This window comes from Mugil cephalus, chromosome 19 (genome assembly GCF_022458985.1).
Source record: "Mugil cephalus isolate CIBA_MC_2020 chromosome 19, CIBA_Mcephalus_1.1, whole genome shotgun sequence".
Taxonomy (NCBI): Eukaryota; Metazoa; Chordata; class Actinopteri; order Mugiliformes; family Mugilidae; genus Mugil; species Mugil cephalus.
Window position 1 is genome coordinate 11793877 of NC_061788.1, and position 27791 is coordinate 11821667.

General features: G+C 41.6%; 3 protein-coding genes across 10 annotated transcripts; 2 read left to right on the forward strand and 1 right to left on the reverse strand.

Moving 5' to 3' along the window:
- The first annotated feature begins 109 nt into the window (after positions 1-109).
- On the forward strand, positions 110-2339 carry morn3 (MORN repeat containing 3). Of its 3 annotated transcripts, none has more exons than XM_047569267.1 (6): positions 110-259; positions 601-770; positions 869-1026; positions 1096-1255; positions 1363-1547; positions 1671-2339. In XM_047569267.1, the coding sequence occupies exons 1-6, from the start codon at positions 228-230 to the stop codon at positions 1734-1736; spliced, it is 771 nt and encodes a 256-aa protein (XP_047425223.1). In that variant the 5' UTR covers positions 110-227; the 3' UTR covers positions 1737-2339. The 3 variants fall into 3 exon arrangements, with proteins under 3 accessions (XP_047425223.1, XP_047425224.1, XP_047425225.1); XM_047569268.1 differs by having other exon boundaries at positions 112-244; XM_047569269.1 differs by having other exon boundaries at positions 159-278.
- orai1b (ORAI calcium release-activated calcium modulator 1b) lies at positions 2298-5515 on the reverse strand. 3 transcript variants are annotated; one of them, XM_047569272.1, is made up of 3 exons: positions 5497-5515; positions 3757-3877; positions 2298-3648 (listed from the first exon to the last, which is right to left on the reverse strand). In XM_047569272.1, the coding sequence occupies exons 2-3, from the start codon at positions 3868-3870 to the stop codon at positions 3091-3093; spliced, it is 672 nt and encodes a 223-aa protein (XP_047425228.1). In that variant the 5' UTR covers positions 3871-3877; positions 5497-5515; the 3' UTR covers positions 2298-3090. The 3 variants fall into 3 exon arrangements, with proteins under 3 accessions (XP_047425228.1, XP_047425227.1, XP_047425226.1); XM_047569271.1 differs by lacking the exon at positions 5497-5515 and adding an exon at positions 3967-4204; XM_047569270.1 differs by lacking the exon at positions 5497-5515 and having other exon boundaries at positions 3757-4204.
- LOC124996359 (lysine-specific demethylase 2B) lies at positions 4543-27782 on the forward strand. Of its 4 annotated transcripts, none has more exons than XM_047569263.1 (21): positions 4543-5219; positions 5766-5910; positions 6069-6147; positions 6247-6293; positions 7298-7476; positions 7596-7702; positions 9363-9456; positions 9639-9792; positions 9961-10076; positions 10756-10876; positions 11678-12084; positions 12186-12272; positions 18448-18678; positions 20090-20233; positions 20360-20446; positions 20560-20895; positions 21315-22372; positions 22469-22632; positions 23959-24120; positions 24400-24618; positions 25473-27782. In XM_047569263.1, exons 1-21 carry the CDS (start codon positions 5175-5177, stop codon positions 25652-25654), a joined length of 4164 nt encoding a protein of 1387 aa, XP_047425219.1. In that variant the 5' UTR covers positions 4543-5174; the 3' UTR covers positions 25655-27782. The 4 variants fall into 4 exon arrangements, with proteins under 4 accessions (XP_047425219.1, XP_047425218.1, XP_047425221.1 ...); XM_047569262.1 differs by having other exon boundaries at positions 4549-5219; positions 21312-22372; XM_047569264.1 differs by having other exon boundaries at positions 4550-5219; positions 20569-20895; positions 21312-22372.
- The last annotated feature ends 9 nt before the right edge of the window (positions 27783-27791 follow it).

The window sequence follows — 27791 nt, forward strand, 5'->3', positions numbered from 1 at the left end:
ACAAATAAATGCAAATTATTTACGCGTCATGGGGCACTATCGGAACTATCAAATACTGGTTTTTAAATTGACTATAAATTAATTTTATACGGCGCCAATCACGATACGCCTTGCTGTCGCTAGGATACATCGAATATAATGTAAACAGTTCTCTGTCGCAGACACCAGCCAGCGAAGTTTAGGCTGCTGTTTGTCCAACATGTTTTCTTAATTTCTTCCGTAGTTCCATGGCTGTAGTTTACAGGTGGGTTGAGTTTCAGTAAGTCACTTACGCTAAGGTAAAATACATCCAGTATTTCTATTTTGGCCAGCTGGGTGAACTTGTAACATCACTTAGCTAGGAGCTAGTTAAATTTCACTGAGCTAGAAAAGGGCATTTGAGTAGCTCATATAGCCTTAAAAACATTTTGCTTAATTAGGAATTTTGTAAAAAACTATTTTATATGTGTACACATTTTTTGCCCCTTGTTACCTTCCTTTATATTTGATCTCTGACCTTTAAAGAATGGCAGTTTCTCCTTTTATAATGTGTTTGCTAGTATGAAGTGGAGTAGGTTAGCTTGTGCAGCTTCATGGGTCATGTTTCTTTTTGTTTTAAAGGTTTTACATCAAGCTGCCCTCTGCCATGCCATCCATTAAAACATCTAACAGAAATCTGCCAAAGTCGACATTGCTGGATATTAAGTCACAGAAATGTGGAACGCGGCACACAGTTTACTCAGTCAGTGGAAATGAATACACTGGGGAGTGGCTGAACAACAAGAAGCATGGTGAGATACTGGTTGGTGTTACTTTCCACTAAAGATGAGTTTATGAACTAATAGTGAATTAAAACGTTTGTTGGGTTGTGCTGTACTTTTCTTATAAGGGAAGGGAACTCAGGTTTGGAAGAAGCCTGCTGCCATTTATGATGGAGAGTGGAAATTTGGAAAACGTGATGGACGTGGTACCTATAGTGTGCTGCTCCCAGGATCAAATAAGTATACCACGCAGTACTGCGGTGGATGGAAAAATGGAAAGAAGCATGTATGTATTTAACATAGTGTCAGTTTAAGACGTATGTTCATTCTTTTACAGTTTTCTCTATCTCTTCAGGGTAATGGGATGTACGTTTACAGTAATTTGGCATTTTATGAGGGAGAGTGGAGCGAGGACGATCGGAGTGGCTGGGGAAGGATGTACTATGAGAATGGAGACATGTACGAGGGAGAGTGGATGAAGGATAAGAATCACGGACAGGGATTCATTCGATGTGGTAAGATACATTTCCTGTGCATTCATTTGAATTAAAAACAGATTATAGTTTGGATGTACGTATCCAGTGTATAATTGTAGAATTTCACTTTTCACCTTGTGTTCAAGCAAATGGAAACTGGTATGAAGGCTCCTGGCGAGATGGCAAGAAGAACGGTAACGGAAAGTTCTGCTATTCTGACAAAGGTCAGATTTATGAAGGCTTCTGGGTGGACGGAGTAGCAAAATGCGGGACCCTGTCAGATTTTAAGAGAGACGAAGCACCAGCACCACCAAAGTATCCAATCCCACAGGTAAAAGACTTGTGACTAGCACTGCGTAACTCTGTCAACTTTTGCACCACATACATGACACCATCAAATAAACATGGAGCCCTTTTCCACTGAATTATAAAACGTATTTATCTTGTTTTCAAGCTACACCTGGCAGATATGCAGTTGGTTTTAAAAGAAGCCGAATCAGCCTACCGTGATCAGCGCTGATGAACAACAAGGGGATCAACAGTTTCCACTCCACCACATGCTTACTGCTAAAGAATAAAGAAAGAAATTCAGCATGTTCCAGTTAGTCATTATCTTCACTTACATTATGTCCTTTTCAGCTGAGCAAACCGTAACAGTTCAGTTGTGTTGAAATCAAACGTAATGGTAGAACTATAATAAGGGAATTAATTATATTGAGCCAACCTCATGCCAATATAAACGCACAAAGTCTATTTGTCATATAATAAATTTAGTACTCTGAAGCAATGATATCATATCCAAATTACACATTTGTTTATTTGTCACGCAGGCACTCGTCAGTCATTAACCTTAGTGAGGAGATCTGCTCCTTTCAGGGTACAGCATTCTGTTGAATAATGACATGTAGCCTGTGTATCAACTTCAGAGAATAAAACACATACAAACATCAGGATTGACTGACAGCTTGTTGTGCACACTGTGAGACTGAATGATGAGTGCACATGCTATTTCAGGAAATGTGAGACAAGTGGAGTTCTCTTCGGTGTTACTATTAACAAATATAAGACAGAGAACAACATGTGAGTATACAACATGTGTAATAAATCAGATTTAAAAAAAAAACTCTTGGTGTCAAGTTGTATAAACAAAATCATCACATAGGATTATCTTAGTTACGCAGCATTAGGATGATGGGTAATGAAAACAAGTAATGTTTTAAGTCCATTCATGAACTTGCATAGATGGCATTAAAGATAAGTTTTCAAACAATGCATCCAAATTATTTTCTACACTCTTAAACTTAGTGCAACTCGGTAAAAAATGTTTATTTTAACACTACAACCATTCCTACAGATGTTGCAGATATTTGCTAAAAATACTGTAGTTCTGGCAGTTCATTAGTCAATCAACGCAAACAGCAGGCAATACAAAAGCAAATTATATACCTTACAGCAGATCACATAAACACAGTAAATCAAGAGGAAAAAGTTAAATACTTGAGGTTCACAAAACACAGGGGAAAAAAATACACATAAACAAATGTACTATTCACTGGCACACATGTAAATAAACGCAGCAGGCAACAGACAGGATTCCAAGTTACTGTATTCTGCCATAACGCAAGAGATAAATCAAGCAGCTATCACAGTTAAGACTTTCTCAGGAAAACTACATGCATTATGGCAGGTTTGTCAGTTCACAGTTGATGAAATGTGTCTCCTAAAAATACAAATTTCCACAAAAGTATATTTCACAACAAAGTGTGGGATATATCTTCATTCCTATAAAAAAAATTAGATGCCAACTTAACAGCTCCTGGCTCGGGGAAATCCCGGTCAGAGTTCAACCACAGATGTGCATCCACAGTACATGTCTATGGGAAATGTGAGCTCGGCGACTGCAAGATGGAAGATTCGCCCCTGTTGTCGAGCTCATTTTGAAGCCTGGTCAGGTTAGACAGCTCTTCCAGCTCTTGAAACTGTCTGTCCGTCTTGTGGCTGACCAGCGAGCGATAGAAGTGCACAGCAAATACTATGAAGATTAAACCAAAGGGGACCATGATGGAGGTTGAAGTAATTGCAGCGGCCACACCGGATGAAACGGTGTTATTGCTGGATTTGTTGGGCTTGATGGGCAAAAATTTGACCCAGCAAAGTAGAACCACCTCAGCAAGGAAGAGCAAAGTGCCGATAACTGTGGAGAAAGCCCACGCCAGTTCGATGTGCCGGTGCATGCGCTCGTGAGGAGACTCCTTCACAGAGTTGAGATTGTGGACGTTGCTGACCGCCTCGATGTTTGGCAAAATGCAGGTGCTGACCATCAGAGCGAACAGGTGAACAGCCACAAGCACGGTGGTGCAGGCACTGAAGGCAATAAGGAGAGCAGGTGGGTAAGGATAGCTGTTGTCCAGCTGCACTTCTACCATAGCCACCTGGAGAGAGGGAACAAGGAAGGAAACGACTTTTACAAACATGTCACTATTGTCATGCGACTGATTAATCTACAGAGCAGCATTAGGATTGTTTGGACGCGACGTTACCATAGCAAATCCCGAAAGCAGAGCTGATGTCCGACTGGAAGCCTTCAGCTTAGCTCGACTCAAGTACAGCTTCCTCCAGGACAGTGCTTGCAGTGAATGCTCGTTCAGACTCATGTTGTTTCTGGAATGAAGACGCAAGCGCTGCAGCGAAGTTACCTTGTTTCTCTTGCGGGACGAGGCAGAAAAACGCGTCCAACAGTGTACACTTACAAAGCATTTAACCTCGCCAGCTGACGGAACTGCGGAAGCTATTTTTTCTCCACCAGCCTTCAGCGTGTTGTACCGCCTTGCACCTTACATTACCCATAAGGCTGCGCGCTCTGAGGGGAACATCCGCTACTGAGTGAACTGTAGTTACTCTGTAGTTCTGTACAGCTAAGGTTCAACGTGGGTCTGTCTGAGTCTATACAGCCACTGGTCTGAATAGTTGTACTGTCTGTAATTCTGACATTGAAACCACACCCTTTTCCCCCCCTCCTGTGAATTTACTCGAATTTTCCTTTTTTTTTTTTGGACTTCGGACTGTACCTTTCAAGATTGGATAACCTGTCAAAAATATTCCAAATCTAACATATGAAACCATAAAGTTTGGTTAAATGTCGAGTTATATAAAAAAAGCATCCCTATTTTTAATGCACCCCTGTATTAAAATGCATATATTTTATACAATATATTATATAAAATACATATAATATTAGACAGCTACACATATTTATAAATATATGTACCTTAATTCCTGATTGACCACTTGTGTGTGCTTTTCTGTTTTTGTGTTTTATTTTTAATTATGTATCTCTGTATGATACGCTGCTCAGTTATTATTTCTCGGATAGTTAATAATTCTGTATAACGCTTCAATTTTTAACTGTATAATAAAACTGTTCAATAAAAATTACTGCGTAGTTGAGAGGTTACTACTCTCATCAGCTTATACTAATGCAACTACAGTGTGAACCATGTGGGAATTGTATTTTTTTTTATTATTATTATTATTTAAACTGTTGAACCTGCTATTAATCTAGGCACCCGTCACTTCTAGCATAATGCAAGAATATGTAAGTGCCTTTTACGTTAGAAATGAACACACGTGCTTTTGAAATCTACAATATCGGCCCTCACGTTTTAAAAACACAACTTGTGTGAATTTTTAAACCACAGTGGCTAAAATAAAACCGCTTTCCCCTCGTGCTCCGTTCGCCGCGAACAAACGCGATGTGATGAATGTTTCCTGTTTATAAGCTGACTGACATGCCGTGACGTTGTCCAACAATGTTTTGGTTCCTGGCGGTGACGTAACGCACAAAAACATGGTTCCCTTGTTTTGAACCCGTAAAGCGTGCTAAGTGCTCCTTTAACTTCGCCACGCACGGAAGATGCTTTCCCGAAGCTGAGCGACTGGAAAACGTTCACGGGAGACGATGGCTGAGGCCGCGGAGACGTGTGCTGAGTCGGGACGCAGGCTGGTGTGTAGCATCTGCCCGGGTTCACGGTAGCTTATGAAGCGAGAGTGGCAGCGAGCTAATTAGTTAGCTAAAGCTAGCGTTTGCAATAGTCAACGCTGGGATGTCTTGACAAGTCACTTGAGGCGTTTAAGTTGGAGGCGACGCGGAAAAAACGACAGATATCGCGTTTCAGATTCATAACTCCTCACGCGATTTGCAAGACAACCGCAAGGCCACGTTAGATAAGGCGACATAAATCAATATTGGCTGTGAGTGGGAAAACCTGCAAGCACTTAACAATTATTGTGGAGCATCACACCAACAGCTGCCTTTTCCCCGGGATAAGCGTCGTCTAATGGCTACTGCGCTAAGACGTCACATTTAAGAAACATTATGCTACTATAGTAACAGTTACCATCGAAACCCGAATATGACCCCCTGCCCCAGTTTGAAAGTTATGACGTGAATGTCCAGTCATTTCGCACCGTGCACGCTGACCGTGCATGGCAGAGGGGCCATTTGTGTTTTCAGTTTTTGTCATGGAAATCGTCTCTTTTTCTATGGCAGCGCTCCATCTGCCGGAGGATGTACGACGAAAACGAGGACTTGTCCGACGTGGAGGAAATTGCAAACATCAGAGGTTTCAGTGTGGAGGAGAAGCTCGCCAGTGACAACTACAGCGCAGACTTTGTCCACTTAATGGAGGGCAAAGGTAAAGTGACGCACACTTTTATTGTTTACTATCACACAGTCACAGTACACGATATATATATATGTGCTTTTATGTTGGTCCAAATGCATGTCTTTACCACAATTAATCTGTTCTCTTACGAATGCTTTGGACTAAAACGCACAGCCGCTGTCTTGCAGACTTCACTTATGAATATGTGCAAAGGGAGGCTCTCAGGATCCCACTCATCTTTAAGGAGAAAGGTGAATTAGGGATCAGGTGAGAAGTCATTTCTCTGAAGCATATTTAGATGATCTTGTGCACTTGTGTCCATGCTTTTAATTTAACCTGCTGCAACCCTTTCATATATTTGCATAGAATGCCTGATCCCGAGTTCACAGTCAGTGAAATTAAAGGATTAGTTGGTGAGTAGAGCGCTACTAACAGACACACACGAATTCCTATTAACTTATGCATTTGCTACACTTATCCTGAAGCAAAGAAAGATGATGCCTGTGTCTATACGAGGGTATCTCGGCTTCTAATTCGGTAAATAAGGCTATATGACAGTAACAATTACAAATCTCTGCAGTAAAGATGCTGTGAGATCGCAGGAAGCCACATGATAACGATCCGTGGCTATATTTACTTTCACGGCGGAGTTTGTGGAAGGAAATTACTGTAAAGAAATATGATCAAGCTGCTGTAACTATGAGTGATCCTGTAGTGCAGTCAGGGTAAAGAGTTTGACTCTTGTGCTGTCAGCTATAATAATAACAAGTTTTGTCACAAGTTCTAAAGAAAACATTTGTGTGAAGTGAAAGAATGTTTTTATTTTTGAGTTTGTTAATTTGTAGAATATCACACATTTGAAACGGAAGTCGGCACCAACCCTATTATTTTACTGTTGTCGAACAATACACAAGTCCAAGTTTATTATAAAACCTTGTTGCTGCAGTGATATTTTTTGATTTAGTTTTTGATATTTGATTTCTTTTGCTCGTTGTTACTTTAATGAGTAAACACGCATGTACATCAGTCTGTCTTTTTTTTTGCTTGCCATTCTGTGTTTAATGGATCATTATAGTAGCTGTGTCTTTTTCCAGTTTCTCAGAATATGGGCCATGTAATGTCCTCTGGGCAAACTATACCTGTTTTCCTTTATTGTTGTTTTAAACATTAACTTTTAGATTAAAAGAAATGTTTGGGGTGTAGTTGCGCCATCTAGTGGGGGACATTGTGAATATCATGTACACAAGAGTCACTGCAGTTGTTCGTGAGGTCATCTTCACATGTCACTCATTCAACTTCCCTTCTGTGTAAACATCACGTATTACATATTTATATGCAGTTTGTCTTAAATGTTAATGCCATTGGAAGAACTTGTAGGTATGTTCATTTCACCTTGCGTTCTGGATGTCTCTTACAGGCAGTCGGCGGTCTGTGGACGTCATGGACGTGAGCACTCAGAAAGGCTCTGAAATGAGCATGGCACAGTTTGTCCGCTATTATGAGACGCCAGAAGAGGAGCGGGACAAACTCTTCAATGTCATCAGCTTGGAGTTCAGCCACACTAAGCTGGAGAACCTCATCAAGCGGCCGACAGTGGTAATGCAACATTGCACTCGCCGTACCATAATAACAATGTAAATCTTATTCTCCAAGAAGGACACCGGTGACGCTGGGCTTTGATGGCTTAAATGTGCCGTTTTTGATCGCTCTCACAGGTGGATCAAGTCGACTGGGTGGACAACATGTGGCCTCCCGATCTGAAACAAAGTCAAACAGAAGCCACCAATGTAATATCTGAGATGAAGTACCCTAAAGTCCAAAGGTAGGTCTCTGTCGTATGTCTCTTTTGAATAAAGTTATTTTTTTTAAAGCACCATGTTATAAAAGACTAGATGTGCAGATGAAAAAAATATAGAATATACTTGGAGAAAAAAGTGTTCTTCCTCCACTGGCTGTGAATAATTCTTCGTCTCCCATCTGAGAGTCTCATCTACCGCTCCATCGCAGCAGAGCACTGCACACTGTCACCTCCTGTACGTGCTCCTGCCGGTTGCTAGGCAGCAGAATTTTTTTCCGGAGAGGAGGACGATTTGTAACAGCTGTGGTCTGACTGCACAGACGCTTCTAAGCCAATCAGCTGAACAGGAAAATCAAAATGAAATTAAAACCAATAGTGGCTTTTCTTCTTCTAACATCAGCTTCCCATATTTTCTGCCATTACTCAGCAACTCTGCTAGCGCCAACAGTTTTCATTTTAGTGTCATCAGTGGTTGGTTGTTTAGCTGTTGATATGCTGAACAGTTGGTGCTATCTCTGCTTCATAAAATAAATAATAACCTGTTTGTGGGCATTTATCAAGGCAGTGGTTTACTGTAGAAAGCTCTTAACTTTAACCGGACTCCCATTTTGTCATATAGTTGTAAAATGTTGCAATTGAATTACACATATATAATTTCTTTATATATTTAAATAATATGTTTTATTTGTTTTCTTCTTATGTTACTAAAAATAGGAGACTACTTAAATTACTTAGACAATTACATTAAAAAATATATGTTGTTGTTGCAGGGATATTTTATGATTTAGTTTTTGGTATTTGATTTTTTTGCTCATTGTTACTTTAATGAGTAAACACACATATACATCAATCTGTCTTTTGTTTGCTTGTCATTCTGTGTCTTATGGATTATTGTAGTAGCTGTATCATTTGTTGTTATAGAAATGTATTATTATTATATAGCTAAAAATATTTGTACATTAATCATTGGTTTGATTGATATAAATTGATCAACTGTTTAACACATTTTTAAGTAAAAGTAATATGGCACTTTAAGATATTATGTTTGAGTTTTTTCACTTACAGATCATCTGACTACAAACACACTGAGCAAATATTTATTCACTTGGTTCATCATTTTCTGTTACACAACACAAATGTCTTTTTTGTTGTTGTCAGAGCCCATTGCTGCCGTGTTTGTGGTCTTAATCAAGATCCAGTATAAACTGGGTGACCTTTCTTGTGATCACATTTGAATCAATGTAATACACTAATTTCACTACGACACAGTTTTTGTCTGTCTTGCTCCAGTCAGAGTTCAGCTGGCTGGGTGACGAGATGCAATGCAAACAAACTTGTTGCTGTTGTGAAACTGTCTCATTATCTCTCAGTGGGATTCGCAGCACAATAGTGCGTGAAGATGTCCTTGGTGGAAATGTTGTCATCATGTTTTGTTGTTTTTTTTTTCTGTTTACACCTCCAGCTAAATTAACAAATCATTTATGTCTCGCGGAGTGAATCATCCCTCATTTAGTTTCCAGAGGAGAGAGACCCTGTTGTGAACAGTTTTCTATGCTGCAGGTTATTGTTAGTAGTGTGATTACTGCTGCCTCCTAATTGGTCGCATTGTGTTTTCTCTATATTTTCATCAGTCTGTATACCTATACTGTGACTCTTGTGAACTATTTTCTTATTTCTTCATTAGGTATTGTTTGATGAGTGTGAAGGGCTGCTACACAGACTTCCACATCGATTTTGGGGGGACTTCAGTTTGGTATCATGTATTCAAGGGACAGAAAGTAAGTTCATTCTAGTCTCTTATAACAGATCTGGTGTATGTGCTATAAGCCGACATTTAGCAATATTGCTTTCATGGAAAATTACAATAGAAGTTAGAATAATGATCAGTAATGTTTCTAAAAGCCGTTCTCTGCTCTGAGAAATACTACTCTGAGAGTAAAAAATCACCTCTTCTCCTCAGGTGTTCTGGCTTGTGCCTCCAACCCCACATAATCTTGCTCTGTATGAGGACTGGGTCCTATCAGGCAAGCAGAGCGATGTCTTCCTGGGAGACCGAGCTGATGGATGCCAGAGAGTGGAGCTTAAGCAGGGCTACACCTTCTTCATCCCATCTGGTGTGTTGGCATGGTTGTTTGAAAGTAACCATCAGGAATAGAGTAACTAATACCACCTGAATGAAGAGAAAGGGCCCAGCTTTATCTGACTGTCATGCAATATATTTATTAATGTGAGTTTGTGGCAATTCTCTCTTTGTACTTTTGTGTGTTTCTTTTACAATAAAGGCTGGATTCATGCTGTATACACTCCTGTGGACACACTGGTGTTTGGAGGCAACGTTCTGCACAGCTTTAACATTCCTATGCAGCTCACCATCCACGAGATAGAGAACAGGACTAAGGTAAGAGTCTGCTGAACCTTGACCCGCACTGGTGTGTAGTTAACTCTAGGTGGGATAAATTAATCTATCCGAGGACCATGGAAGGTGAATAGTTCACTTGAGTGGAGAAAGGACAATTTATTAGGAAGTGACAAAATCCATAGTAAAATATGACACCATGAAGGTATGTGGTCTGCTATAATAACTGTGGATATTGTAATTTTTTTTTCTTTAATGAAAAAGCAACAATTAAATGCAACTTCAAGGCTGAAAACTTAAAGGAAAATGTATATTTTTTTAAAAAAATAGCCCAAAGTCCATAATGCAAAACCCATATTTTTGTTAAAAATGTAACATACAGGTTTACATTTTTATTGGTCTTGGAAATTACTTTTGTTATTTTAAAAGAAAAATTATCTAATTTTGTAAAACATAAATCTGTCTGTTGAAAATTCCAATATTGCTGGGAGCAATAAATCCTTTGGCTATTCATCCCTGCTCTGCTGTCAGAAATATTTCCTGTCTGAAGTACAATACAAACAATACATTAAATTTGCTGAATGATAAAAGGCATCTACATAACAGAGAAATTAGAACTCTAGCCACTCTCATATTAACCTAACAGAGGTACATTAAAGAAATGAGGTTGCTACAGAAATAACCTAGCTCACCTTAGTGTTTTTGTACCCTTGTCTTCAAGGTTCATTCCAAATTTCGCTTCCCTTTCTACAATGAGATGTGCTGGTATGTCCTGGAGAGATACCTGCACTGCCTGACCAAACGGTCCTACCTTACTCAGGAGATCCACAAAGAGTCGATGGGTGAGTGGTCCAGTGTGAGATCATAAATCACTTGAAGCAGTTGTACTATACAAAACCAAACAGTTCACATATTAATTTACTGTTCTGCATGTTTAGAGTGTGAAGTTTTTTTTTTCTTTGTGAATAATTTTCTGTGCGAAGAATACAGTTTGAAACTTGATTCAGCTGTCATATATTTAAAGTATAACCTGGGCACTGGTTTGTGAGATAGTTTTTTTTAGCTAACACCAAAATCAACTTTTTACAGTTTGAATTAGTATTGCATCCTTTCACACAACCGCGCTCCACCCTGTTGTTTACTCACAAACATGGCGCTAATGACCCAAAATGCGCTACGACTTTGCCAGTGTGACGTCACCAGACGACGACTGATCGATGCTGTTTACTTGCAGTACTCTGTGACATTTTTGACTTACTGCATTTGCTTTATTTTAGTGATTTGAATCCATGAATCAAGATTATAAGTCCAATTCATAGAGATAAGATCTGAAGGAGTAGAGACTGTACAGTGTTATATATGTATGTGTAATATTATAAATGTTGTTTATAGTAAAAGAAACGAGTGAAACTAGTCTTAAACACACTGTAATACACCCACAAATATAGGAATATCTCCCAAGGTGCTTATTACTCTAACCCTCTGACCCTAACCCTAAAATTATAATTTTTTAATGTCTCAAGTTTTTATTATTAACCTTTGAGCTAATTTTGTCTGTGTTTTGTACTACTTTTTTTTTCACTCATTCATACTGGTCATTCACCAAAAGCAGTATTACAGTTTGCCTGCTTCTGTCCTTTCAGACTATGAGACAAAGGTAAAGACTGAGAGCCCCTCCTCTGACTCCAGGAGCCAGGACACGAACGAAGACTCGTGTGGAACTCACGTTATAGACGACCAGGGTGAAAAACCAGAAAGGGTTGCCCAGGATGACCCGTGCTCGCCCGACAATGGGAAGGGCCAACACCTCAGAGCTGTTTTATCTGTGGACTCTGAGGACAGCTGTAACCCCGGCTGCACCTCTTTAGATTACCCCAAAACGCCCTCTGACTCTCCGGCCTCGGAGCCTCAGAGTAAATGGACTCATCTAACGGAGTTTGAGCTCTGTGGGCTCAGGAGGCTGGTTGAGAAGCTGGAGTCGCTTCCTGAAAATAAAAAATGTGTGCCGGTGGGGATTGAGAACCCGCAAGCCCTGTTGGAGGACATGAAGGTAAGAAACAAAGACAAAAAAAGATGACCAACATACAAGTTTGTTGCGCGGACAAAGACACATCAAAGTTTTGCTTTTTCTCGTCCTCTGTGGCTGTCTAGGTTGTCTTAAAAGAACATGCTGATGATGACCCCAAATTAGCAATCACTGGAGTTCCTGTGGTGTGCTGGCCTAAGAAAACTACAAAGGTAAGAATATTCAATCTGCAACATGACTAAACATAATTAATGTGTCTGTACCAAGGAGTTTATATTGTTTGCACCTGATTTGACTTTTTATTTTTATTTGATTGGATATGCATGCACAGATTAAGGAGATGGTCTGTACTTATTTCATATTCATAGATTATATTTACCATGTTTTTATTATTTATTATTGCTATTAGATTACACTCACCGGCCACTTTATTAGGTACACCTTGCTAGTAAAAGGTTCTTCTTCGTGGCATACTTTCAACAAGGTGTCGGAAACATTCCTCAGAGATTTTGGTACATATTGACACGCTAGCATCACACAGTTGCTGCAGATTTGTCGCCTGCATCTATGATGCTCTAAGCTGCTCTGTTGGATTGAGATTTGTTGACTGTGGAGGCCATGACTCATTGTCATGTTCAAGAAACCAGTTTGAGATGATATGAGCTTTGTGACATGGTGCATTATCCTGCTGGAAGTAGTCGTCAGAAGATGGTTCACTGTGGTCATAAAGGGATGGATATGGTCAGCAACAATACTCAGGTAGGCTGTGGCATTTAAACCATGCTCAGTTTGTACTAAGGGGCACAAAATGTGCCAAAAAATATCCCCCACACCATTACACCACCACCAGCCTGAACCGTTGATACAAGGCAGGTTGGATCCATGCTTTCATGTTGTTTACACCAAATTCTGATTCTGACATCAGAATGTCACAGCTGAAATCGAGACTCATCAGAACTAGCACCGCTTTTCCAATCTTCTATTGTCTAGTCTTAGCTGACAGTGAGTGGCACCCGGTGTGGTCTTCTGCTGCTGTAGCCCATCTTCCCCAAGGTTGGACGTGTTGTGCGTTCAGAGATGGTATTCTGCATTCCTTGGTTGTAACCAGTGGTTATTTGAGTTACTGTTGCCTTTCTATCATCTCCAACCAGTCACTCTCCTCTGACCTCTCACATCAACAAGGCATCTTCGTCCACACAACTGTTGCTCACTGGGTATTTTCTCTTTTTGGGACCATTCTCTGTAAACCTTAGAGATGGTTGTGCGTGAAAATCCCAGTAGATCAGCAGTTTCTGAAATACTCAGACCAACCCATCTGGCATTCACAAACAATACGACGTTCACTTAAATCCCCTTTCTTCCTAATTCTGATGCTCAGTTTGGACTTCAGCAAGTTGTCTTGATCACCTCTACGCGCCTAAATGCATTGAACTGCAGCCATGTGATTGGCTGATTAGCTCTTTGTGTTAACAAGCAATTGAGCAGGTGTACCTAATAAAGTGGCAAGTGAGAGTAGATTAGCAGTGTATTGTCAGTAGCTGAGAGTAGCATAGTTTGAAACCCCGCCAGCTTGACCCAGTTTATTTTTCACTGTATTTTTAATGAAACTGTCCGTGTCCACCACATATCTGGAACTGTTTAAACTCACACTTGACATTTTCTTGTCATTAACTTTCAAGTGCAAAGCTGTTTCTCTTAGCTTCTTTCTTGGATTTCTTCTTTTTCCTCAGTTCCCTCGCTGCTCTCCTTCCCTAAAGCATTAGATGTACTTATTTGCATAATTCTGACTTAACAGGCTGCTCGCTTGCCCAGCGGAGTAAATAATGAGTTTTTTAATATGTTTTCGCTCCTCTCCATGCGCATTCTTCTACATACTGTAGATTATTTGTCACTGAAACATGTCCAAACGTGATCACAAATAAGCTTTCACTGGAACTCCATTGACCAATAAAATATCGTTTAGTATGAAGATAAATAACGATTCAGACTTCAGTCCAGACAGAGACCTCACCATTTTTTTTTTTTTTTTGGTTTTGCTCTAGGCTAACTTGGAGCTCACATTGGAATCAAATTTGACATTAACGGATATGAATATTTACTTTTTGTCCCTCGGCTCCTCAGAAAGAAGGAATTTATCATTCAGAAATGTCAATCTGTGCAGATGCTCATCTTTTAAGTGCCACATTTGAGTGCATGAGCCTTTTGGTCGTCGGTATACTGCAGAAAATCTACCCTTTGATATGTGAAATTATGAAGACTGCGAAATAGTTGTGAACACTGGCATGCTCCGAGTGCCTTTGATGTCCGTGTCATTTGATTTCCTCTTGCCTTGAGCTCAGCGGGGGGACCTAAGAGGGTCAGACTGAAAGCTTTTACATTCACCACCTACTTTATCCCTCCATTTCACTGAATACCAGTTTCGCTGTTCTCTCATTGTGAACTGTGCTTGGACTGCGTGTCAGACACAGCGAGATGAAATGTCAAGTTAATTAGTCAAATTTGTTTGCATTTTTCCACATTGGGACTCTGTTTACTTCGCTTTTCCTGCCGTGTTTTATATAATCTACATGTTGGCCGCCGCCAAACGAACACGTGACCTGTGTGACAGACAGAGAAGCCTCAACAGGAGGCTTAGGGGTGAGATGTGCTCTACATGAATGCATGAAAGTGAAGTCGCGGCTAGTCTGGTGAACCCTGTGGGTCACCCCCACCAGTCCCTTCAAAGGCCAGCTGCTGGTCGTGGGGCCTCTTTGTGTTTGCCTTTTGTAATGAGATGCCATCTGGCTCCATTGGCTGTTCAGAGCCTTCTCTGCGCTCCCTGTGATACTCATCATGAATATTATAACACCTTCCCTGCAACTTCTCTCCTCATTGGACGGAATCAGACGCCCCCCAAGTACATATTCTGATGCTCAGCCGCCTCCTATTGGCTCGGTGCTGCCCAGGGCCCCTCCTCTGTCGATCCATATTCATGAGGCAGGCTTGTATGTGTTTCCTACATCTGCTTGTGGTATTGTGGAGCTTTGGAGCAGAAGGGAGGGCTGTAGGCCTGACAGCAGTAGCAGGAGTAGAAAGAGGAGGAGGAGGAGGAGGAGGAGGAGGAGGAGGAGGAGGAGGAGGAGGGGACTGCAGCCATGTCAGTTTGCTGTGAGCTGGACCGTGTCTGAAAACCAGCCATGGCCATGTCGTTGAGCGCTGATGATGAGGACTACGACTCAGACTCTGAGCAGGTTAGCACTCACCAAAGCCATGCAGGCAGGCAGGCAGGCAGGCAGGCAGGCAGGCATAGCGAGGCCGCCAGAGGAATGTTTGTGTCAGACAGAGACAGTGTGCAGCATCACAGGGCAGCGGGGAAATGGAGCTACCTGGAGACAAAAGCAGTGATTCAGTGTATCTTCTCTGCCTGGGCTTTGATTTATACCTTTGCTTTTATTTATTTATTTGTTTTTTTATTTTTTGATAGGTTTGCTGTTTGTGTTTGCATGCTTGTGCTCTTAACAGTTAATTCCAGCGGCAAGAGAAAACTGTTGTGTTTATGCCTAGATGACCCCGTGGGTTACTATTGGTTACTGTTGCGATTGTAAAAGTGGCAAATGCATGTTAGAATATGTGTAACAGTAAAAGGTCATTGTGCCAGTGTGTGTTACTGACAGAGCAGCAAATATGACATACATTTTCAATACTGTTTGATATAAAGGTCAAACGCACCTAAGTTGCTCACATGGAAAGAAATCTGTTTTGGTAATTCTTCATTTCTCCTGCTGAACGCTTAACTCTGCACCACACCCCCTCGAGTCTGTGGCTGCATTCGGATTTAAAAAAACGCTGACTGCAGTTGAATGAGTCCATCTTGCTCCACTGCCAAATATCATCATGAATTTTATTCCAGTCATCTTAATGCACCTGTTCCTGGAGTCAAAGCTTAACTGTTTGAATAGCAGTGAAATATGCTCATCTCAGCACTAACGAGCAGGATCCAGAGCTCGCTGAATAAGTGTTAAGATAGCAGAAAGTGTAGCTTCACAGTCAAGAGAGTTCAGCATCAGTCTGAACAACTTGTGATTTCATTTTACTAATTCCTTCTTCAAAGCATGCTCGGCATGCTTTGTATTTCTAATTCGTTGCAGGCTGTCGATCCACAGTCCTCACAGCTTGACCCACTAGAGCTTTTATTAGAGTTGCCGTTCAGCACAACAAGTCTGTTGTGTCCATGTGAAGAGAAATCATTAATCTTGGTTGCAATGATCATGTCGTTACAATGTGACAGTGGTCTATTTATATTGGTGCGGACGCGGGGCACAGCGGTGTTTTGTGTATCGCTGTGTGAATCTCACCTCTCTGTTTTGATGAGATTAACATGTCATATTGTTTCTGCAGCGTGTGCTCGACGCGCACTCGTCTCAATGTGTGTTTAATGTGACGATAAGTAGCTCAGGGCTGTGTCAATGAACGTAAGACTCAGCTTCTCATTATGTTTCCCGGCCTAATGAGCTCTCAAGTGCCAAGAAACGATTGGCTGTACTCTCCGTATTACTGTACGAAGGGACAAATGTGTATTTCTATATGTTGTGAAGAAGAACACACACTACTCGATAGTGTATTTTAATGACTTCTCCCTCGGCAGACTCCCCTGCTACTGGTGGCATATTGTTAAACGCTTTGGTAGTGTTGTTGTCCACCTCTTCTGTCATTTAATAGTTTGAGGAATATCTGCTTTAGAGATCAACCACTTACAGGGCAGCAGGGGGTTGTAAGAGATTTAGGAGACAATATGGACATCAGTCTCAAATCTTTTCTCTTGTTTTAATACCACATAAAAACACCTTGCATTATTTGCATTTGCCTCCTGCACCCGTAGGCCGCGTCACAGGTGTAAATAAACACTAATGATGGCAGCATACTCTGCAGTGTCCGGTTGCCTGTTGTTTAATGCGATCTGACATCATCAGATCAATCGTAACTTCGACCTGCCGTCTAGCACTTATTTGGCAGAAGCTGGGTTTCAGATCGCAGCGTGTTTGCTACATGACCGGTTTCATTTTGCTAGTCTCATTTCAGTGTTCCTCCTCTGGTTAATCCTCATGAATACCCCCAGAACAGTCCAGTGCAGAATGCACAAGCCCTGCCCCCCCTAATATCTCACTCTAATCCTGTCTAGTAACCACATATCTCACTGCTTATGTCAGTCTATTCGGTAGCTATTGTTAGAATAAATTATTGTAATATGCCAAAGATTGAGCCTGCTTACTTTTTCTGTTAGAGGGTCTCATTACAGTTCTTATTGGTTACAAGTCTGTGTGTCATAGACTGTTCTGTTAGGGAATGGGACGTGGCTGTTGCTATGCTGACACCAGGAAAATCTGCACTGCCGATGTAACTAAAGAAATCCGATGTTCATTTCCAAGAGCTGCAGTGTTTTGCACTCCTTGTTCTTATTTGTCTCATCTCACACGCCGCTGCTTATTTCCTCATGCGGCGTGGTTGGCGGCATTTTGACATGTGGTTTTCATGTTAAAAATACACTGTTGTGGTTTTGTTCTGTGCCTGAGAAGGAGCGGAATATATAACGCGAGCAGTAATGATGCTGATCAAAGGCATCTCATCTACATTGCCCACTTCTATTAAATAGAGCAGATTTAATAATGTGTACTCTTCTAAATCAGTCTGAGCGCCCGGCAACACAGAGTAATGGGTCCTAGATATCCATGTGTGAAATGTAGTCATAAGTGCAGCTTCTCTTTGAAGTAGAAACATGCAAGCAAGTGAGGTGCTAAATTTGGAGGATGCCTCTGGGGACATTTTTGATGTATTTGTTTTCCCTTGTGCCTTAACAGCCATGAATAATGTGTTTATTCATGGCACATTTTGATCACGGCTGTGTTGCGTGGCTACGTATGGTATGTGTATGCATACAGAGGCAGGTGTTTTTCTTTCCCTCTTTGTATTTGTCTGTGCGTGGAACCGTTGGCCCAGAGGTGGGAAGAGGAAAGAAAGGTTGAGGCAGTGCAGTGTAACGCCGCCATAACACTGACCCCGGCTGAATATTGTTATTACATAACATGATTGTAAGTGCTTACTAACGGGCCATAGCACCATTATTAAATGAAATGCAATGTAATTCAGAACATTAGATTCCATACACAGTGATGTGTGCACATCTGCATATCACGTTAAAGATGCCAGCTTCCTGAGCATCGGATTTCTGCACATTTACTTACAGTTGCATGCTGATTATTTAGCCACACAACAGTGAGAAATATTTTAAAACCTGACACATTTATCCTTTGTCAACAAACAAATTAATTTGACCTTTAAATGCCTATTTCTGAAACATTTGTTGGCTCATGACTTTGGTTACGTGACACTGTATCTTCTTTATCCTTTCAGCCCCGGCCTCCCAACCGGCCGAAACCTAAGATGGCAGCGTCTCCTGCATCAGCAGTCAAGCTGTCAGCCAGCCGGGGAACATCTGGTGCCAGGAGGAGAAGGACGCGCTGTCGAAAGTGCGAGGCATGTCTGCGGACGGAGTGCGGAGAGTGTCACTTTTGTAAAGACATGAAGAAGTTCGGCGGGCCGGGGCGAATGAAACAGTCCTGCATCATGAGGCAATGCATTGCCGTAAGTACAAAATGTTCAAAGTGACACACGCTGTACACGATTATAAAGAAATTAATTCACATTTTGAGAAAGCATTGCTATTTGTTTTTTGTTTTTTTTCACTGAGATTTAGATAAGAACATTGTGAACAATTTCATGGTTAGCGAGCGGGCGTTTAGCTTAATTTAGCATGACGACTCAAAACAGGTGGAAACAGCCCCTGGCTCTATCCAGAGCTAAACAAATGAATTAAACTTGTTTTACATTATTACCATTTGCAATAATTTTCTGTTGCCTTGAAATCAGCATAAGGTTACAATTCAATCAGTCATTAAACCTGGCTAAGAAAGAGTTCAGCATGTAAACCTCAACTAATAATGCAGTTTAGTTTGTTTTAGATTTTGCACAGTCAAGGCAGCTTTTTCCTTTAATTTATTATTGGTAGCTAAACTAATATTACTTTGGCTTTGGGTTCGTAGAGTACCTTGCATACAGACATGGTTGTGGTATCCATCTTCCTAAAACCTCTATTCCTTTAATGGTTCTTAATAGGTGATGTCATCTCTTTAATGTTGAATATTTCGATTTTGGCAGAGTGAGCATGTTGTGAAATAGTTGCCAGGGTGTTCAACACGGTTGCTAGGGAAATAGAAGGTGATTGTGAGTGTGTTGCACATGGTCGTTGCAGTTTATCATTTGTTGTAGTGGAATACAAGTCAGAGGTAGCAGCTGTAGAAGTGTTGTGGCCGGAGCAGGAGAGAACGGCTGTGTTTGAATATTTCAGCACCACGGACAGAGACGCGCAGCATGACTGGGTTTTATTTCTTCTGCAATTTAATTAAAGTTTGATAAAGACAAGATAATGAGAGAGAGAGTCTTGAGTTCTTTAGCAGCTGTCTCGATTTTAAATAAACCCCACTCTTGATGTTCACCAATGCAGGTATCAGTAATCAGAGATATGTATGTTTTTTAAGTGTGTGACCTATTGAATTCCAACAGTAGTTAATATGATCAAATGCAAATAAACATTTAAATTATATTTGCAGACTGGACAATGAGCTGCAAGGATTTCAGCAATCAAAACAAAAAAAAGTCTTGTTTTATTATGAACAGATCATCTTTTTGATGTTCAATGTACGGACCAGAATGAACTGAATGCACCGATTCTGAAACTTCATGTTACTTCAGCGTTACTTCTGGTGAATTGGCTGTTACAAGCCATTGCACAGAAATGCTCCTAATCTGACACAGGTAGAATAAACAAACACTGCATATAATGACCGCACTTCAAAGATGATGCTGCAACTGTCAGAACTGTGGAGAAACGTGGGTTAACTTTTGTCAATCATATGCGTGACCGAGAAGAATAGATCTAAAACAGCGTAGTGACTTTATGAAGAGACTTCCCTGTGTTTCTTTTTTCCCCCTTCAGCCTGTCCTGCCCCACACAGCCGTGTGTCTTGTCTGTGGAGAGGCTGGGAAGGAGGACACAGTGGAGGACGAGGAGGAGAAGTTTAACCTCATGCTCATGGAGTGCTCCATCTGCAATGAGATTGTCCACCCGAACTGTCTGAAGGTAAGTTCTTATTGTCCTATTCTTACTATTGTCACAGTAAGCTGTGCTTCCAAAAGGGATTTATCTGTTGTTTGTTTCCTGCCATAGCTGTGTAATTGTCTATATCTGTGTTTTTGTTTTGTTCAGGTTAAGGATTCCAATGGAGTTGTCAATGATGAGTTGCCAAATTGCTGGGAGTGCCCAAAGTGTAACCATGCAGGGAAAACGGGGAAAGTAAGCATCAGTATGGACTTCGTTCTGCATGAATTCACCAATCAGCTGAGTGTTTCTGAGGATCTCGGAACAAGAGAAATAAAGTTGTCTTGTCTTTTTTTTCTAACCTTTTGGCCTCAAAGCAAAAAAGGGGGCCAGGGTTTAAGTACGCGTCAAACCTTCCCGGCTCGCTGCTGAAAGAACCGCGGTTAAACCGAGATCCGAAGGAGGAGCCGGACCCTCCCATGGTGGCTGCTCCAGCCCTTCCTGTCCTGACTGCCGCTTCTGCCCTGAAGAGAAAGGCAGAGCGAGAAGTGATCCCCAAGAGGGTTGATGAGGAGCCTCTAAAGAAACGGCCCCCCCTGCTGTCTCTGGACGGCTTGCCACGACCGAGACTCGAGGACAATCCGCTAAGGAAAAAGAGGAAACTTTTTGAAACCAATGACGAACCTGTCATTGTGAAAAAGAAGGTGAGAGCTTTACCCTTTGCAACGTTGTTCATATTCTGGTTCATGATCTCTTCTGTATTCTGAGCAGTGTCTTCTGTGTTTTCATCACAGTTTGAACACTTTCAACCCAAAGACAGACTTTAATATATGCAAAATACTGTGTTAAGTGTGAATATTACAAAGGGGGAAGATAAACCCAGAATGGAAATTGAACTTCCTCAGACTTTGAGGTGAGACTTGGTTGAGACAGCAGTGAGACAGAGTCACAGAGGATTTATTAGATTAGTTTGTAATTGTTGGTCTTTGTTTTTCATGTTTGGTCACTCTACTGTGCCCCTTAAATGTTCTTCAAAATAGAATATAAAAGAATTTCAGTGGTAAAGTCACTGACTGTGACTGCTTTGGACAATAATTACGTTCCGCCTTTTCTTTCTTAGAAGAAGCTTTCAAAACCAGACGATCCATTTACTTCTAAGCTGTTGCGGCAAATCAAGACAGAGAACGATCCCTGTGACGAAGACGAGGAACCGGAGGATCATGAAGAAGATGGGTTGCCCTTGGAGAGGATGCATTTGAAAGAGAGGAGTGAGTATGATAACAATGACCAAGAAGAAGAGGACGAGGAGGCAAAAGAGAGAGACGGCACTGTAGGGGACAAATCAAAGATCTTACTCTGTCCACTGCTGAGAGCATCCACTCTCAGAGAAGGTGACCAGTCCATCGCCAACTCTCCCAGGGCTGGACCGAGCAGTGAGCCGGGTGAAGCTCAGGAGAGGAGCTCCGCTCAGCTTAAAGCTCGGCATCAGCGCAAACGTCTTCCCAACAAAGAGGTGAGCAAAGAGTCCAACCCCGAGATTCCCAAGACAGAAGACTGTCTGAGTAACCAGAAACACTGTTCAGTGAAGACGGAAGACAGCTCAACCAATCACAATCGGCGACCGTTTAAAAGTGAAGACTGTGTGACCAATCAGAACCGTAAACCACTAAAATCAGAGGACTCGACCACTAATCAGAGCCGCAGAGCCCTTAAAATAGAGGAGGGTGTCGTCGGTCAAAACAGGCCGCCGCTGAAAACCGAGGACAGCTTGGCCAATCACAATCACAGGCCGATAAAAACGGAGCCCGACAGCGACGCAGAAGACCAGAAGCCCCGTTGGCCTCTTAATAACGGCAGCGGCGACCTGGGAGACTGGCTGAGGCATCAGGGGCGGGAGGTGAACGGGACACCGCAGGGTTACTCGACCATCGGCTGGACCAGAGCCGCGCCGATCACGCCGATGTGCCCCCGACCGCTGCCGTGCCGGTCGCCGCCAAAATGCATCCAAATGGAGCGCCACGTGATCCGGCCCCCTCCCATCAGCCCCCCGCCCGACAGGCTGCCCCTGAGCGACGGCGAAGCGCACGTGATGCGGCGCGAGACGTGGATGACCGTGTTCGGTCACCTCACTCACAGAGATCTCTGCGTCTGCATGCGCGTCTGCAGGACCTGGAACAGATGGTGAGTACAAGATGTACGGCGGAGTCGAAAAAAACGTGTCCTCCACACTTCATCACGCGGCGTTCCTACGAAACTATCTGCTGGGTCTCTCACCAGGTGCTGCGACAAGAGGCTTTGGAAGCACATCAATCTCAACCGTTGTAAGTCCATCACACCCCTCATGCTCAGCGGCATCATCCGGAGGCAGCCAGTAGCTCTGGACCTCAGCTGGACCAACATTTCCAAGAAACAGCTCAGCTGGCTCATCAACAGACTTCCAGGTAAATACATAAATAAATAAATAAATCAACAGAACCTTGCTGAGCTTGTTTTCGTATGAAGCGCTAATAGAAATTAGGCAAGGTGTGTTTTCATAGGAAGTTGGATTAATATCGTTGATTGTTTTGTTTATTTATGTGTTCATTATCAGAGACACGAGGTACAGTAAAGAGGGACCTCTAGAGGTCTATTTACAGACTTAACTTTTTAGTTAATTGCTAAACTTTCCTTGAAATGATCTCAAAAAAAAAAAAAAATGGATTATTGTTATTAGAAATATTTAAATCATCCGACAGATTTATTGTACAAATACCTTTAACTTAAGCTGTAATTTAATATACTTTATATTAACACACACTTTATTATCATTACATAAAATAAAATTTGGTTAAAAGTCTTTTTGCAGATTTTTCAGTCAACATATTCTGACATACACCGAGTAGCACTGAGCCCCCGAATGGTCACAGTAGGATTTTTTTTTCTTCTAAACATCTTTTACGATGTGTTCCACTAGCTTTACAGCCCTGCAGAATGCCTTTGATTCTTATTCGTTGGCAAAGAAACTTTACAGATACTACATAAAGGAGAATCGTGAATTCATGGCGGATTCCTTTCAAAAGCTGCGACTGAGACTGTGTCCAGGCAGTGAACACCACAGCGGTTGTCTTCTGTGATAGATGTTATCGTACATGGCTTGTCTCGCACTCATTATAAACTAATGTGTCACAGACCTAATCTTGCAACCCGAGAACATTCAATCACAGCTACAGCTGTTCTCAATCAGCCTCTGCAGAGGAAGTAGCTCTGCTAGTTGTCTTCCTAACTACTATGGTACATAGTGCATAATACCGTATCATAGTATAGCTCAGCCTTTCTCTGTGGATTAAAGGGAATGCAACACTATTTACAAGGGGAACATAAAAGGAGTTCAGAAAAAAGAAAAATCCCCATCACCCTTTGTGGGCTCGTTGCGTGTTCTTTCTTTTAAAGGATTTTAAAAGAGAATTGTCTTTGTGGAATTTTCTGAATATGAAAATGTTTTATTTACACGTTCCTATATGGCTCCGCTGTAATTGTATCCCCAGAGCCCCCTGAATTTAGAAGGTTTCCTTTCACATGCTTTTCTTTGTTACTCTTCTTTAACTTTTAACTAAAATTCTGCAGACAAACTGTAAGACAGGCCTCATTGCTTCATCGTAATGAGACAAATCTGCGGTATATTTAGCTCACTGCGCGGCTGCTTGTGTCTCAGAACGCCAGAAAATGCTGTATTGTGTCTGTAAAAAGTGTCTACCATGAGGTTCTGTGTGTCCCCGCTCTCGTCGCAGGTCTGCGCGTGCTGCTTCTGTCGGGATGCTCCTGGGTGGCCGTCTCCGCTCTGTGCACCTCCAGCTGTCCCCTGCTGCGCACTCTGGACGTTCAGTGGGTCGAGGGGCTGAAAGATGCGCAGATGAGGGACCTGTTGTCGCCTCCTACGGACAATAGGCCAGGTACCAGCATGTCCTCTGTCAAAACTTAGGGGCTAAACAAGTTACTCCAATGGGAGGAGTAGGAGCTGGATGTTTTACATCGTGTGAACTGTGTAGTGCACTTATCCCTCACAGTTCATTTATGTCCAAAAAGACAAAATAATTTCTTAAAAAATGCAGTGAAAGTAATGCACATTTGTGATGCAGGACACTATCACCCGGATCAGTGGTTTGTCCTCGATTCAGCAGTCTTTATGTGGGATTTTGTTCACCCACCTCTCCTCATTTCTGTCCTGCCAGGTCAGCTGGACAACAGGAGCAAGCTTCGTAACGTGGAGGACTTGCGTCTGGCGGGGCTGGACATCACAGACACGTCCCTGCGCCTCATCATTCGCTACATGCCGCTGTTATCCAAGCTGGACCTCAGCTACTGCAACCATGTCACCGACCAGTCCGTCAACATCCTGACCGCGGCGGGGACGACCACCAGAGACTCGCTCACTGACATCAACCTGTCAGGTACGAGTCCGTCTTTGTAGGCTGTAAGTCTGCCTCTGTTTGACTTGTGCCTGAATGCGTCAGATGCACATGTCGAACTAGACTCTGGACTACGATTCCAATGAATGTATACAGCGCACCAATGCCATACGCAGATGTAGGTATTTGTTTTTAGTTACAGAGCTACATCTTTGCACTTTTTACCTGCAGAATATTCACCTGCTTAGTCTTTACACTGATTTCACATTTCTCACCTTTCAGACAGTATCAGGTTTCACGTCATGACTGTACATGGGACGACCTGCGTCATAGTGTACCTTTTTTTGTCAATTTTCCACCAGGAAATATTTAAATAAAGCCTCCAAAACACTTTAATTCTCATACGGTAAAGGATGCTAGTTAATTTTGCACATCTTTGTGATACTGCCACAGTGTAATAAAATGAAGGTTATGGTGTTCAGCACTTGTTGAAACTGTTAATGTATTAATTTACGTGTCCATTTTTTTCTGCTGAGGCATGTAGTAACATCATTTTATTACTTACCTCAAAGAAACGAAAAGCCCAAATTGATCACATCTTACGCTCGTCTCCCTGAAGGAGCATTAAACGTTTAAAAACAATGACTCAAAGGGCCATTACGGAGACGGCTGAGAGAAAAATGTGTTTAAGCCCTCCGGTGCGAGTGGCGACATGTTTTCCCAAAACACTGCCGCTCGCCATAAAGTGGCTTTTTTTTTTTTTTTTTTTTTTTTTTGGATTTAATGTGCCATCCTGAAGGACGGATTAATCCATGCGTGTGCAGTTTATGCAGGCGTGCAGGTGACCCGTTATGCACCATTTGTTTATTTCCTTCTAACCCAGTTTCTCCCTGCAGTCTGTAACAGGGTCACAGACCAGTCGCTGACCTATTTCAAGCGCTGTGGAAGCATTTGTCATATCGACCTGCGATACTGCAAACAGGTGACCAAGGAGGGCTGCGACCAGTTTGTCGCCGAAATGTCCGTCAGCGTCCAGTTCGAACTCATAGAGGAGAAACTGCTGCAAAAGATCAGTTAGACGTGGGGGACGTCCGCGGGGTTTTATAGACACTGTCCACACGGAGGCAGCAGACGACTGTGAGGAGAACGACGCTGCGTTGGCATCTTTTGAGACGCTCAAGGACGGCGAATAACCTTGTAAAACTAATGTAAAGGGAGGCTGTGTTGATGAACCAGAATGTAAAAATGGATGTCTTGTCCAGTGAAGGCAATATTACAAAAAAAAATGTTTTTTTGTCGTTGCACCTGTTTATAAGTTATTTATTCTTTATATTGACTGTTTTAAGTATTGTATCACTCTTATCTTTCAGTGTTTATAGACTATTTTTTTTTTCCGATGCAAAGTTTGTTGCATTATAGATGAATATTTTTGTACCAGAAAGTGTTTCATAAATTTATGTGCAGCATTATTGCACCACTGTACAGTATCATGGCATTGAAATTGATAATCAGACATTACTGTTAAGCTCTTTATTGTCGAGAGGCAAAGGTCTTATGATTTGTTGCCAAACCGTAGGAGGGTGTAGCTTGTGATTGTGCGAGTGTTTTTCTATTTTATTACATGTGCCAGAGCTCTGTTTCCTATTAGACAAAGGTACTGTATATTTTGTTTCCGACGTCCGTTTGGATGAGCTATCTAGTAGAGAAGTTTTAAAAAGTTATTTGCACTGATGAACGGTCGATACGAATACGTGAATGTATTCTCACAAACACTATACAGTGTACAGTGTATAAAGCATATTTTTTCAACTCTAAAAAAAAATGTTCTGCTGATTTTCCTGACAGCTTGTAGTTAACTGGGATGCATAAAGACGTACATGCACACAGACTCTTCAGCGTTACTGGTGCTTTGTGGAGGGAAGCGTTTTTAGCTCGCAGAGAAGACACGTTCACACTACAGCGCGTAGATTTAGCAACAATGTAACCACCTGTTTACTCCCATCGTTAGCTGAGCTCCTTATGACAAAGGCCAAGGAATAAGATATTGATTTTGCACAAATCTTTTCAGAAATATAGTTGTTTTGCAACATGGACACGTGACTTGTTTTGCTTCTGTTTCGAACTACTCGTTTTTCTTTTCATTTATTATCCTCTTTTACAGGTTCTAATTTTGTACATCAACTGGAATAGGTTTAAATGCTTTAATATTTTTTTCTTTTTTTGTTGCATCTATTTTCACCCTCCATCATCAACTCTACATTTGAGCTCCTGTTTCTTTAAAGACCCCTGTCCACCCCTGCCCCTACATGGTGTCACACTCATTTTAGCCGAATTTGATCTCTATGAGGCCGGAACAGTAACATAACAGAATAAATAACCTGGAAGTAACGACAACTCCAGATTTTTAAATCCTTTAAAGAAAATGAAATTTCTTAAGAAAAATAAGTGTGATCGGGGCACATTTCTTTCTGCTGTTTAGTCCTGGGTCTCAGTTTTTGTGTCCTGTCCACTGCTCTGACTTAAACATTAGACAAATTAGGGATAGCAGTTATTTTCACTGAAAAATTGCAATCTTGTACATGATTTTCCGCACTTTGCAAATTCATGCTGCAGGCCCGATTAGACCCTCTGGGGGACCGCTTTTTCACACCTGTGACTTAGAAGGTGGTCATTGACTTACATGGTGATATAGGTAAGTAACAGTAAAACAAGAAGACTGGACTGGTAACCATCATTTTAGGCACAGAGAGGACTTTTAACCTGGAACTGAGAACTTTATAAGACACGGGATAAAAATCTAGGCCCCAACAATCCAATATATTCTTTTAAATCACCTCCGAGTCAACATCAATATCAATGACACCTGTTAAACTCATTTTGTCGGCCATGTTTCCTAATATTTACGGTCGTTCACATGTGGTAGGTTTGGCCATTGGACTATTTTCTGACAGACTCTTCATTTATGTTGTTTGTATATATTGTTTTCTGAAATCTGTTGTGCAGTTTTTTTTTTCTTTTCTTTTTTAATAGAGGTCCATGTTTATACGATTCCGTGGATGGGTTTACATTCAAATTTAATGTTTTTTATTAAAAGACTGTGTCTCCATAAAACATTTCAGTGCATTACTTCAGATCTATCTACCTGTACATGATGTACCTGGAAAAGTTAAATCAGCCTTTGAGATATTAAATCCAGTTTAAACACAGAGCTGTGT

Coding starts and splice junctions, on each gene's coding strand:
- morn3 (XM_047569267.1), top strand. CDS start 228: ATGGCTGTAGTTTACAGGTGGGTTGAGTTTCA. Junction 260..600: donor TACAGGTGGGTTGAGTTTCA/GTAAGTCACTTA, acceptor TTTGTTTTAAAG/GTTTTACATCAAGCTGCCCT. Junction 771..868: donor GCTGAACAACAAGAAGCATG/GTGAGATACTGG, acceptor TTTTCTTATAAG/GGAAGGGAACTCAGGTTTGG.
- orai1b (XM_047569272.1), bottom strand. CDS start 3,870: ATGAGTCTGAACGAGCATTCACTGCAAGCACTGTCCTGGAGGAAGCTG. Junction 3,649..3,756: donor TGCTTTCGGGATTTGCTATG/GTAACGTCGCGT, acceptor CCCTCTCTCCAG/GTGGCTATGGTAGAAGTGCA.
- LOC124996359 (XM_047569262.1), top strand. CDS start 5,175: ATGGCTGAGGCCGCGGAGACGTGTGCTGAGTCGGGACGCAGGCTG. Junction 9,457..9,638: donor ATGTATTCAAGGGACAGAAA/GTAAGTTCATTC, acceptor TCTTCTCCTCAG/GTGTTCTGGCTTGTGCCTCC. Junction 20,447..20,559: donor ATGCAGGGAAAACGGGGAAA/GTAAGCATCAGT, acceptor TCTAACCTTTTG/GCCTCAAAGCAAAAAAGGGG.